Source organism: Peromyscus californicus, unplaced genomic scaffold, assembly GCF_007827085.1.
Source record: "Peromyscus californicus insignis strain IS unplaced genomic scaffold, ASM782708v3 Scaffold_8__1_contigs__length_139910024, whole genome shotgun sequence".
In the NCBI taxonomy this organism is placed as follows: Eukaryota; Metazoa; Chordata; class Mammalia; order Rodentia; family Cricetidae; genus Peromyscus; species Peromyscus californicus.
This window is the reverse complement of record NW_026294606.1, coordinates 17,454,792-17,468,871: the sequence shown is the minus strand read 5'-3', so window position 1 is coordinate 17,468,871 and position 14,080 is coordinate 17,454,792. Positions and strand designations below refer to the sequence as shown.

Here is a 14,080-nt window from a genome sequence, read left to right as displayed (position 1 = left end):
TTCTCTCTTTGGAGTTGGAGTCGGGGGAGCTTGGCTGTGTATTTGTAAGTGGCAATTCCCGGGCTTTATTCTTTATGAAGGTGCTTTCCCCGTCTACACAGGGCTGACAGCCACAGTCATTTTGATGAGTCTGGACTTGGCAGGGGCCCAGCTCCAAATCAGAGCACCTGGATGGTGCAAGAACAGACAGGTCTTGCTTGCATAACTCAGAGGGAGAAAAAAGGCCTTATTTGGATGAGGTTTAAGCAAATTCCTTCCTCAAAGGCCTTTGGTGTGTGGAGTGCAGCTCACAAAATTTCTCACATTCAGAGACTGCAGGCCATACTTAAATTAATGAACCCAAACTACAGTTCAGATAAAGGAACAAAGACTTTAAGACTCGACTTGGAGGTGCAAAATTTAACTCTTAATGAACTTCAGAAGTTTACCATGAAGGGACCTGGCGAAGGGAACTGGAGAAACTGGGCCATGAGCTGAAAGTGAACCACAGGCCATTTTCCACCAGGGCGTCCAAGTGCTATCAGCATGGCAGCCTGGGGAAGTGTCACTTGTACGAAGCAGGGAGTGACTTACCCAGACAATGTTTCCAACCCGGGGACGCGGTTGGGGCTGAGCATGAGCTGGGCTCCCTTTTGGTTGCCGGGTAAAGTGGCTGACTCACAGGGAGGGGCAAGAGAACTCCTCCCCGGGCCCTGGTGCCAAGGGCGAAAAAAGGAAAGCGAGCTCGCTCGCCTGGGAAGCCCGACTCCACACAGACCGCTGCTGACAAAGAAGCGTCCCCTGGCTCTGAAGGTGGTGCACACGGGCTCAGGACTTTGGACAACACTTGCTTGGAGGGAGGATGCGATTACTAGCCCTCCCAGCGAGGCTCCACACCAGGACTTAACAAAACCCCTCTAAGGGTTGAGGGAGATGAGAAGTGTCCAGGATAGGAGTCGAATCCACAGTCCTCACTAGCATGCATCACTGGTTTTGACTCAGTCTACAATGGTCACTATTTTCACTTTTAAAAGGTAGCAGGACCTTCCTGAACTCTTGGTTGTCTCATCTGCGAAAATTCGGACAACAGTATTTCCTATCTAATTGTGCGTTCTTGTTATTACATCCCCTCCTACACGTAAAGGGCTTAGCAGCATATGGACTGTATTTTCTAATCACAGTTACTGATATGTGCCCTCCAAACACAACGAAGTTAAGTAGTGTTTCTGGGTGCCAGCAAATACTCTCAGGAATTGATGTGGTCAGAGAGAGGAGAGCGTGAAAGAGGCGGGGTGGGGTAGGATCAAAAGGATGTCTGCAGGCAGGGCTGCAGCTCAGTCAGTACGCTGTATGCACAAAGTGAGCACAAAGCCCCGGGTCCGGCACCAGTTCAGGCCAACCCTGTCGTGGTGGGGCGTGGTTATCATTTCAGCACTTGGAGGTGGACAAGAGATGATTAAAAACTCAAGGTTGTCCTCAGCTTCCAACACAGTCAGCCCAGGATACACAAGACCCAGGCCCAAAATGGAAAAGGGAGCTGAGGGTGGGGTAGGCATTAGATGTCAGAAAAAAAACCAAAACCACGTGTATAATAAGTATATGCTATATGTGTAAATATACATATGTATCTACTTTTTAAAAGTTCCTAAGATTAGCTTGCTCATTTATGTATTGGGCATCTCCACCAACTAAATATTCCTGAACTGAACTGTATGTGTCTGTTTTGGGGGTTCACTAACATCAATGACCTGAACTGACACAGGATCAGGCAGGGAAAATCCCCCAGCCTCCACCAGTTGAGGCGTGTTTTATAGAGGGCGAGTTGGATTGGCTTCCAAGCTGGTTTATGTCAATTGGATGTCTTTGTGATCATATACTTTAATTAAAACAAATGCAAAAGAATTTCTGGGCCACTGAGATGATAGCTCAGCAGATAAAGGTGCTTGCTGCCAAGGCTGACAACCTAGGACTCACATGGTAGAAGGAGCACGTTGACTCCAGCAAGCTGCCCTCTGAACTATTCTCTCTCTTCGTGTGTGTGTGTGTGTGTGTGTGTGTGTGTGTGTGTGTGTGTGTGTGTGTGTGTATGTGTGTCTGTGTGTCTGTGTGTCTGTGTCTATCGCTCTCTGTCTCTCTCCATTACAAATGTAATGAAAATTAGAAAGTTGCTGATTTTAAGAAAGCTTCAAGAGCTCAGGAACCACTTGGTGAAGGTGAGTCACTAAAAAAAAAAAATGGCCATGTTTATAAGACAATTTATAAAATAAGAAAAAAATAAATCCTGGAAAGAGTTTGTACTTCAGTTTTCCATTTGGTTAGTGGGTTTTGGGACAGCAGACACCATGTACAATACGTGTCTACTTTAATGATGTTTAAACAGCCAACCATTAGTGCTCCCGATGACCACACAAAGAACGTGTACAACTTTACATAATGGCTCACAATTATCAGCTGTTTTCTGGATGCACAGAACTTGCTGGGAGTCTCGAGTCATCCTCTGATTCATGATAATGAAGGACTGTTATGATGCCTACCGGTTGAGCCCAAGAGCCGGACTCCAAGAGCCGTGCTTTCTCCAAGTAGTTACTAGGAGAACACTTCAATGGTCAAATACTTAGGCCTAAATATGTTAAGACGAATTCATATTGTGCCATTCTGCTGACAGGTTGGTTCTAATTTGGCAAACACTGGCTTCTAGCATATTAATTTTGGTGCTCACAGGCTCTGTCCTCTTACTATTCTTGCTTTCCTTAGGCAATGTGAAATTAATCATTCTGACCTCTGAGCACATCAACCCCCACGATGGGAACAGAATCTAACATGGCCACTGGCCTGCAACTCGGCCCCCAGCCTGAAGGTGCTCTTCTACCCTTGCTCAGCATGAACAAAGTGAGGAGAGTGGGAGTCAGCTGGACATCTTTTCTTCCAGGTTGTGGGGAATCAACAAATGCCCAAGAACACATGGCTTCAGCAAATTTGAGCAACACACCATATGGCAAGAAAGACTACATAATTTCCAGGCCAATGTTCAGAATCTCCCAGGCTAAGGAATAGTATCCACACTGACCCCCACATATACCACCATCAGACTTCTCTTCTTTCTTTCCTTTAAAAAATATTTGTTTTATTTTTATTTATGTGCTATGTGTCTGTGCATGCCACATGTGTGCTGGTGCCTGCAGAGGCCAGAAGAGGCCATCAGATCCCCTGGAGCTGGAGTCACAGGAGATAGTGAGCCACCCTGGTGGGTGCTGGGAACCAAATTCATGTCCCCGGGAAGAGCAGCAAATGTTCTTAACCAATGAGCCATCTCTCCAGCCTCCAGACTGCTTTTCATATCTGTAGTAAGATTTAAAGATAAGCAGGCAGGATGTAAACAACAAAGCTGTTGGAAACCACTTATCTACTGACAGGGCTCACTTTAGGAAATGACATTTTTAATGCATTGATTCCTCATCAAGAAGGTCTTAATTACCATTAGCATGATGTAATCATTTACTAAGATGGCTCAAATTTATCACTATTGACTCTACAGTCACTTTATAATCTTTTAATGAGATTTATGTGTAGTTGCACACCGAGGTTGGGGGAAGTGATGGCTTTGTGCAGAGAGGCCATGTTTGAGGTATCTAACTCTGCAGCCTATTGACTGTCTTTTTTTCCCCACTTAGTCCTATCACAAAGACTTTTGCTGCTGACTCAAAGATACCTGCCAAACGTTATTATACCAACTCAATCAAGAGGGCAAAAGGAGGAAGAGACGCTCCAAGAGCACAATGCTCTGAAGCACACTTCCATGCCATGCAAATGGCCGAACAAACCAGCCTTTGATTTGCCTCTGAGAAGTCGCCACAGCTGTGCCGCCCGCACAAAATGGATGATTCAGCTTTACGGGAGGCATGGCTGCGGCTCCTCCTTTACCTCATCCTGACCACAGATGAGGAGAAAGGGTTATCTTTATCTCACCAAAGCCTAGCAGCGTGTAGCAAAGCCAGGTGCCACGAATCCCAGCCCAGGGCATTTTTTTCCCCCCAACATACTGATGCTAGCCACTGTCACAGAGAGACAATGAGACCTATGAGCATCCGTTTTACAGGACAAGTACTAGGTAAAAGGATTCAGTAACACACAGAGCACAAATATGGGGGGCCAAGAATTAGAACGCCACAGTCTGATGTAAGAGCTCACACTCTTTAACTGCTTCACAGTGCCTTATCAATTCCAGAGAAGTTAAGAGTTTCAGGTTGAAAAGCCAGAGGGTAGGGCATCTTACAATAGCTTTTAATAAACAGCCAAACTTCACTGAGGATTTAATGTTCGGACAGAGCATATGACACTTGAGGGCCCTGGCGTCTTTGGCTCACTCAGTCCATGCATTTACCAACCCCCACTCGGCCTGCTAGACCCCCGTTTTGAGAGCGGCTTTGAGAGCCTCGGTCTCAATGAGGCCATTATTCATGGAGCCTGACAAGTAGGGTGGTTTCCGGAAATGTGCGGCCCTCTCTCCGTGTCCCTTACTTCTCACCAGAGAACGAATGCTTCCATCTTAAGGTTTCTATTCACTGTTAAGAACTGCTGCTTCTTTTAAGTGAAGAAAACAGAAATCAAATGAGTACAGGAACCAAAGACCTCATCCACGAGCAATGTATCTTCCACGCAGATTTAGTATAACTGTCAAACACCCGAGAGAACAGCAACCACCAATTTTACCTTTCGATAAAAATGTCATAATAGTTGCATAATAATGATGATATCTGCAGAATAAGAAAAATCTACCCCTCACCCCGGCATTGTAAAGACACCTTGTTCCATGAATCAAGAGACCTCATTTGAAGGTTAACTGGAACAGAGTATCTGAGGTGACCATGCAACCAAAAAGCACATTTTAGGCTATCAGCACATTAAAAATCATTTTTATCTTCTTATGATTCCAATCATAGTGTTCATCAGATACTAAATTCCACAGATATTTTCTCATCTGGATCCAATGAAGTTGTACTTGGCTGAAAAGAAAGTTTGTAGGCCCCCCTCCCCTCCCCAGCGCTACATCGTAGGAGGCTACAGTGGTATCTGCAGGCAGTAACGGAAGACACGTGCTGAGGTGCTGAGGATGCAGGAGGGAGGAAAATGGGCTCCTCTTCACATCGTCTGGGGCAGCCTGTGCCAACAGCTTCCATTTTTCACCCCACTGGTCTCTACTTCCTAGTCTGGCTTTGCGAGTTTCCTGCCTTACTACCCTGGCTCCTCAGGCCCCTGCTAGCACAATGTCCAGCCCCCTCCCTACAAAAACCCAAACGGAGCACCATTTACAGGCACCTTCCGTCAGTCAGTGTTATGGTCCCCAGTTAACCCGTACGGCACCCATATGACACAGGCACACAGGAGCTGCCATTTCCGCTTAAGAGGAAGCAGGATGAAGCGCAGAGAACTTAAGCACTCATCCCAAGGAGTCAAAGCAGGTCACAGAGCTGACCCCAAGGTCCCTGGACCTGCCTTGCTGCCATGACATTTCATATCTGGATACCTCCTACATTCCTCCTCAAATCGTATGCTTAACTTACTTTTTTTTTTTAAAATTAACACGTAAAATAGGTATTTATGGTGTTATATACACATTTCAATATATGTATACATTTTGGAATGGCTAAATCAGGTGATCTAACATGCGCCTAACCTCAATACTTATCATTTTTCCCTTCTAGGCTTAGTTATATTTTTATTTTTAATTTTTATTTATATATAATTCCATGCTTATTTTCAGTGCCATCTCTATGATATCCCCTTCAGCAACTGTAGCCAGTCCATGCTGTCTCCCCTCAGGTTTTCTATAGCAGTTAAAACTTGTCAAGTTTAGGCTAGACCTGGGAGTGTGCCTGAGGACAACGGCATCCTTAGGAGGTGAACAACTAGAAACCTAATGAGGTTTTGAAATTTTGGTGGTGGTGGTGGTGGTGGGGAGGTGCAGCTAGAGTCTTGTTACATAGCATTGCCTGGCCTAATACTAGCTATGTAGCTCAGCCTTGAACCGGCCTTGAACTCGGGACAGTCCTCTTGCCTCAGCCTCCGCGGCGCTGGGGTCACAGGTGCGCACCACCGCACGCACGCACGCACCTCTCGATTGAGGTTTTCAAACCTAGTCTAAGGCTGCTCAGCATGAACGTGGCAGAGCCAGATCGCCAGCTTTCCAAACACACCCACTAGAACGAGTGGTGTGAGACACACAGTGGGGAAAGAAAACTCCAGAACAATCAGAGAAAACAGACATACCGGAGGCGGCCAGGGGCCCAAACGAAGCAGCCTACTTACCAGCGTATTTTGTTGTGTTTGACTCATCCATGGACCAAAAGCAATAATCAAAGGCAAACACCTAAACGAAAGAACAAAACAGTAAGCTTAAGAGTGAGCTCCGTCCGGAGAGGGAAATCAGGCTGGGGAAACACTCCATGAAGATGGGAGGAGACCCACTAACATCCAATAAATGAAATGGCAGCGGTTTGGGTGCAACTCCCCACAGATAGGAATTCATATGGAAACTACCCTTTATCCAGAATTCTAACAGGCAGACATATTAACACGTGGTTTATTAAAAAAATATATTTAATAAGAATCCCCTTCCCCCTCCAAGTCTAGCAGTGTGCCCGGAAACCTTTAAGCTGGCTCTCCCATACCTTCTCGGGGAACATTACACAGGTAGATTTTGACTTACACCCGTTCCTTCTCCTAGCTCTCCATGCTACCATCGCTAGCACAGGGAAGGTCACCCCCCAGCTTCACAATCTGGGATTCCCGTTTTCCTCATTGTTACAACGTGCCATCACTGGCTGAGTACTGCAGATAACTCAACCATCTGCTCTTGCAGGCACTAACCCCCGACGCAGTTACAGAGTGCTGACTCCTCCCTTGCCGCTGTCCTTCCACACAAACACCACTACCTGCACTCTAGCATTATCATCCAATGCACGGAAAAGTCTTCCCAGACTGTGTTCCAAGGAACAAGAGTTCCAAGGGGTGGTCTATGTAAGAAGATGAAATCATACTGAAAACTGCACATACTAACTGTCCTGTTTCCAATTCCCAGGGCAAAAGCTTTCGGAGGTCCTTCATTTAAATGTGTGGCCTTCTCGATTCTTGGAATTCATTTTTTGGGAACACTCATAACAAACAGCTTGAGCCTCAAAGTCACAGCTCTTGGGGATGGCTCCACAGCCTCTTTCTGGAGCTGCACAATGTGGCTTTTCACCTGCACACACGGATCCTCCACAGCTTCAACACCAGAAGGGACAAGCGCTGAGGAAACGCAGCCAGGCGGCCCAGACTGGACAGCACCAGCTCCTTGCCAACCACTTTCCCTGTTCCCTCCGTGGAGCGTGTCCTCTTGGAATGACTAGTCACAGGCCCACTCTCTTCTCATTTTCTTTATTTCTACCCTTCAAAATGCCTCATACTGGCCAGGCGGTGGTGGCACACACCTTTAATCCCAGCACTCAGGAGGCAGAGGCAGGTGGATCTCTGTGAGTTCGAGGCAGCCTGGTTTACAGAGTGAGTTCCAGGACAGCCAGAGCTACACAGAGAAATCCTGTCTTGGGAAAAAAACAAAACAAAACCCCAAACAAACAAACAAACAAACAAAAAAGCTTCATACTGAAGGTGCAGCTCAATGCATTTTCCTCCAGAAAACATTGTTTGGTTACAACCAAAGGATACACACACACACACACACACACAAACATTTTTTTTTCTTCTCTGAAATCTCACAACACTGCTGAATCCTATTCTCTGCTCCTATCCCAATTTCTTCTATTATCTACTAATCATGACACAGGATTGCCCAACCCTTTGATATAGTGACATACCACTGTCACCAACAAATGTGTTGGGTCAAATCCCCGCGCCCCCCCTCCCCAGCAGGCACAAGCCTGAGGCTGCAGGTTGGACACACAGGAGGATGATCTGTGAATGTTCCAGCTCCACTTGCATGGTAAGTTCCCTGAAGGCAGGAACCAATCCAATTTATCTTTGAAGCCTGCGATATTTATATTCATTGCTTTGGAATTATTTATCGGATGATTAATGGCATTGAAACTTTGCAAGGAAGCAGGTACTTTTTACATTATAAAAGACTTAGACGGGCTGGAGAGATGGCTCAGCAGATAGTGCTCAATGCATCAGCATGAAGACCCATGTAAAAAGCTGGATGTGGTCCCCTGCACCTGTAACCCCAGCAACGGAGGATGGGTGGGTGGGTATAGAGTCAGGACAATGTCTGGGGCTACCAGCCTAGCTTCAGGTTCAGTGAAAGACAGTCACAGAGGAATAAGGGAAAGTGATATGCCACAACACACACACCTATATTCACCCCCTCCCTCTTTCTCTCTCTTTCCTGCCTCCCTCTCTCAAACATACATACAAATAAAACAAAAAGTAAAAGTCTAACTTATGCTTACAATAGTTTCATCACCACACACAGATCAGGCATATACAATACACATAACTTAAACCATTGACTCCAGATTCAAGTTTGATACTGATATACCCACAACAAGAACAACTTTCAAATGAACAGCTATGAAACAATAGTTTCAGCCAACAAAGTAAAGAATGTTTACTGCCTTTAAGAGTCCCTTCGAGGACTCAAAAGATCACACAGGCATAATCCAGCTATCTTTCTGCCTCTGGGCAGGACTGAACTTCAACACTGCTCCCAAGAGGCCTGTGTTGTTTGAAAACATTTCCAGAAATGGAGATTGTACGATTCCCCCTTCCATGAAGTCAGATAATATTTATCTTTCACTTCAGGCCATCTGCCTTGTTTTCCACCCAAGTCAACTCTCCAGCCTTACTGCAAATGGTCAATAGAAGCCACTTTCCAATTTTTAAATATCTTGACTGGTACCCTGGATCAATGAGTCTCTTTAGTAGTTCCTACACAGAGCGGCAGGCATACCCATCTCTGACTGACTTAACAGTTTGCTGTCTTGCATACCGAGGTCATCATCTATTGGTCTTCATATGCATGGCCACTACTTGAAATAAAATGAGATCCAGTCCAAGCTGGAGGGTGCCCCTGCCAGTGACATCATTGCCCATTCCACAACACTTTCTAACAGTTAATTACTTGAAGTTGTTTCTTCAAATAAAAATAACACAAAAATTCATTTTCCATAGTTCCCCTTTAAAGTCTAGACAAATATTAAAGCGCTACCATGGATGAAGGGGCTCTGAAGGCATTGCAAGATACAGGGGTTCTCTGTGTGTCGGACACAGGCCTCTCCTTTAGCTGTGCAATGCCCTGAGTCTCTCAACTGTTGGTCCTAGGCGCTTTAGGACAGCGATCCCTCAAGTCAATTATGGAGTGTAGGCTTTTATTTTTAGTAAACATTTATGAGGAAGAAATCTGAAGTCTGACTCATTTCACTGAAACTCAACGACATCACATAACATACTAGAGAAATGTATCATTTTAGGACAAACTCCCTTCACTAGAGCTCCCTAAAGTCTTCCAATCACTCATTGAGAAGTCGAGTGCATCCTAACTGCAAAGTGGGTGATGGAAAACATTCAGAGCCTGGATACAACTGAGCAAATATAAAAGAAGAGAAGCTGGGTGTGGCAGCTCACACCTGCAACCCCAGTGCTTGGGAGGCTAAGGCAGGAGGATTGCCATAAGTCTCAGGCCAGCCTAGGCTACGTAGTAAATTCTGGGTCAGCCTGGGATAATAAGTGATAGCCTCAACAACAAACAATGAGCGTTCTATTTCCTCACTGCCGAGTGACACCAGCTAGTCACACCTTTCCAACTAGCAAAAGAGCCAAAGGTACAGACATTCTCCAGTTATTTTTAAAATTAGAAAGTCATTGTCTTCAGCAAAATCCCACTCTTTCCTCTCAGCTCCCTATGTGTAAAACTCATGCCAGCACGGAATTCCTAGCAGCCTGATGCGCATCTGCTCCAGCTCCATCGGGCCCTTAAAAAAACATTAGCTCTGCATTTTTGTGAACCACTGAGCATCTAGCAAAGCTGCTAAGGCTGTTTTTAATAAGACAAACTCATTGAGTGACATATATCCCGAAGCAAGGAGGTTCCAGAATTTGTGAGCAGCACGCCGTACAAACTCCCTGCCTATTGAGAACTGTGATCTCTAATGGCATTTCAGCAAAATTCAATTGTGGTTAGAAAGAAAAAAAAAAAAAAACCTGAAAGAAACATCCTGCACATTCTGGGGAGAAGCAGAAGGCATCAGCGTTCTGGGAAATGTGGTCTGCAACCATTTTTCTGACCCAGAAAATAATGTGAGACAGCTATGGCGGTCCAGGCCTGTAATTCTAGCACTTGAGAGGCTGAGATAGGAGGGTCAAGAATTCGAGGCTGGCCTGGGCTCCACAGAGAGACCAAGACCCCAACTCAACAAAGTAATAAAAGCCAAATGGGAAGGCACTTCAGCTGCACGGAATCTGTGGCATTCTTCCTTTCCTTCTTTCCTTTTTTAAAAATCTATTTTTTATTTTATGTGTACGATTATTTTGCTTACTATGTGTAAGTGCACCATGTGCATGTAGTACCCCGAGAGACCAGAAGAGGGCATCAGATTCCCGTGGAACTGGAATTACAGGCAGTTGTAAATTGCCTGATGTGGGTGCTGGGAACTGACCGCAGAACCTGGATCTTCTGCAAGAGTATCAAGAGTTTTTAACCATTGAGCCATCTCTCTAGCTGCTCTGTGGCCTTCCTTGATCCTGTCTAGTTTTGTGCCTTCACTAAAGTCTCCAACTACAATATATTTACTTCAGGAAACAATCAGACCCAGCAGTCACTCTCAGTTTGAGTCTCAAATACTTGCCAGTTACATATATTCTGTCCTGTAGTTGCTTAAATCTAGTTAAAAATACCAAACGACTGGGCATAGTTGTGCACTCCTGAAACCCCAGCACTTGAGGTTGGGGCAAGAGGATCAGTAGTTCAAGACCAACCTCACCTTTGGGACACAGGCCTCCATCCACCCATTCCTCAAACAACAAAATGGAAAATAATTATTCCTGAAAAATTCATGTACTGTTTTCAAAATAATTTTAATTTGCCTTTCATCCCTTTCCCAGGTGGAAAATGATTAATCTAAGGCTTATTATGACAGAATATTAAACTTTACATGGAGAAAAATTTGGAAAGCAAACATCTATTTTTATAGTCTGAGTCTAAGTCTGTTTCAATTTTCCTTTAACTATTCCAGTGTCATCTTAAATGTCATTCCTTTATGAAAGCATATGATGATGATGATGATGATGATGATGTGTGTGGATGATGTATGTGTGCAGGCCCTCGTACTATGCAGCACACTTGTGGAGGTCGGAGAATACCTAGTGTGGATCAGTGATCTTCTTCCTGTGCCTGGTCTGGAATTACACTCACATCATCCAGCTTGGCAGCAAGCACGTTTGCCCCTGGAGCCCTCAGGAGCCTAGAAACACTTCTAATTACTCTGAACTCTATGCCTGCCTAATCACACTCTGTGCATGTGGAGACACATATCTCCCTTCATATATGGTTCCCTTTGTTTTGTTATATGATCAACTGCTAAGAGGTCAAGGGCTTTGTTCTCATGCTTTATGATCTATCAAACAAAAAGACTCTGTAAATTTACATTTAGTCTAGAATAGCTTCTTGATGAGTGTGCCTGGCTAGTTTTATGTGAACTTGACACAAGCTAGAGTTATCGGAGAGGAGGGAAACTCAATTGGGAAAATGTCTCCATAAGATCAGGCTACAGGCAAGTCTTGTAGGGCATTTTCTTAAGTAATGAGTAATGGAGGAAGACCCAGCCCATTGTGGGTGGTGCCATCCCTGGGCTAGTGGTCCTGGGTTCTATAAGAAAGCAGGCTGAGCAAGCCACGAGGAGCAAGCCAGTAAGCAGCACTCCTCCATGGCCTCTGTATCAGCTCCTGCTTCCAGGTTCCTGCCCTGTTTAAATTCCTGTGCTGACTTCCTTCAATGATGGACTATGATGTGGAAGTGTAAGTCAATAATCCTTTTCCTCCCCAACTGGCTTTTGGTCATGGTGTCTCATCACATCAAATAGTAACCCTGACTAAGGCGGTGAATTTTTTCTTATCTGGACAAGCTTTGAATCTGTATTTTCACATATAATAGCATGGATCAGCGAGGGTAAACTCTTCAGCAACATAGACAGTGAAGACCCGTTTTCATTTGAATTATGGGAAAGACAATGCTCACATTTTTAAAAAGTTCATGCAAGAAGCACTGCCGTAACTGTGTAGCTCTATATAGTGCAAAACACGTGACTTCCGAGCTCCCAAATCTAAAGTGCTCGGTGCTTAAGAAGTCTGCTCCAGGTGGAGTCACTCTGCTCTGTATGAGGGAATGGGTCTCTCTCCTCTTCCCTGGCTTCATCACCTCTTTGAACAGTGAACCCCGTGTTCACATCTGTAGACCCAGCTGCCATTCACAGCCCATCCTACACTATCTCATATCTGTGCCCAAGACTGCTCTGCAAAGCTCCACTTCCCCTGATGTAGGTGGGCTTGCCAGGGTCCTATTTTGCTTCCTTTAAAACAACAACAACAAAAACCACTTTGTAGCTTTCCACGATGACAATAAGAAAGATGTTTTGGTCTGTCCTCATTCACCACGTGGTGTTGTGAGAACTGAGTCACACCAAAAGACAAGGAACGCTCTATATTCCATTTCATGTTGACATTTCAATGCTTTCCTCCTCCTACCATCAGAATTATTATAAAACAAAGAGTCACCCATCATTTTGTATAACAAATATATGGTAGTTATTTACTATTATTATTATATTATTATGATTTTAAGTTAAACCTCCCTTAGAGCTCTCATACTGAGACTGCACAGGAAGCCTGTTTGACCCCAGGACTGTCCTCACTGCTACTGTTTGTAGAAGTCACCGAATCAACCACAAACTTCAGCCTGTGTTGGAACACAGCTGCCACCAGTGAGGAGACGAGTACCAGAGCCACCAGCCTTACTAGTCAGCTCTGTTGACAGACCTCCCTTCCTGTTTAACAGACTGTCAAGGCACTGCTGCCTTTTCACAGTGTAATTAATCATTTCCTTCATGTACGCTTGTAACTACACACCGTGTCTTGGGTTACACAGTCAACGGTGTCTGACTCAAGATTCAGAGCAGCTAACAGCTTTGCCCACAAGCTCAGGGACCTCATCATCTACCACAGGAGGAAACTACACTCTGCGAAGTACTCCCATAGATGGGGACTCAATGTAACAAGAGGGGAGATGGAAAGTGTCTTCTTCAGGAACTTATCCATATATTCATCCGACCACGAAGGAAATTTGAAAATAGCAACTAAATAGTTCTCCCAAATCCCATGCTAAGGCTTTAACAGCAGCATAGGTAGAGCATCCACTTAACACTGGTGTTTGGAAATTAGTGGTGCACACTCAATGAGCATGAAGTCAATTCCAACTCTTTCGAATACTCTGTTGAGCCCACGTCTACGTCTTTATCATCACTCCCAACATCAGTTCACCGGCTGCAAAGGGGTGGGGAGATGGGTCACATTCTCGGTCTGTGGGTGTTTTTTATTGGTTCTCTCACACCCTGATTAACTTCTTCAACAGTGCACTCAAAAGGTAAAGTGGGCACTTTTAAAAACGGGGTATTTCTTTAACAAACACTGATGGAAGTCACAAGCACCTAAGCTTGCAGTTCACAGCCTGTCCGCCATCTTGACAAATGGCCACTGCTACCTATCACAAAAGAAAGAATAAAACTCACCCTGACATCAATTACCACGGGCGGTATTTGGACCTGGTTCCAAAGAGCTCACCTAATGTGCTTTCCACACTCTGAGGGATAAAGCCCAGTGTCTACTACCAGAGAGAAGAGGAAGCCGGGCTGGCTTCAACGTACCACGTCCCCGGACTCTAAGGTCCTAGGCAGCCCAGTGGTTGCAGGCACAGGAAAGAGCCGAGGGAGAGTTCACTCTGCTGGGGATGACCTAGGCAGGATTCAAGAGGCTCTTCCCAGTCCAGGAGAGTTTTACTGTTCTGGATAGGAAGCTGGACCATGGCTGACAGACAAGGGAGATAATGATTTTCTCTTTG

General features: G+C 45.1%; 1 protein-coding gene across 1 annotated transcript in view; it reads right to left on the bottom strand.

Moving 5' to 3' along the window:
- Kif13a (kinesin family member 13A) overlaps positions 1–14,080 on the bottom strand; it is a 187,964-nt gene that overhangs the window by 90,460 nt on the left and 83,424 nt on the right. The window contains 1 exon segment of the mRNA XM_052727207.1: positions 6,286–6,346. Within this exon segment, the coding sequence (XP_052583167.1) occupies positions 6,286–6,346 (61 nt within the window).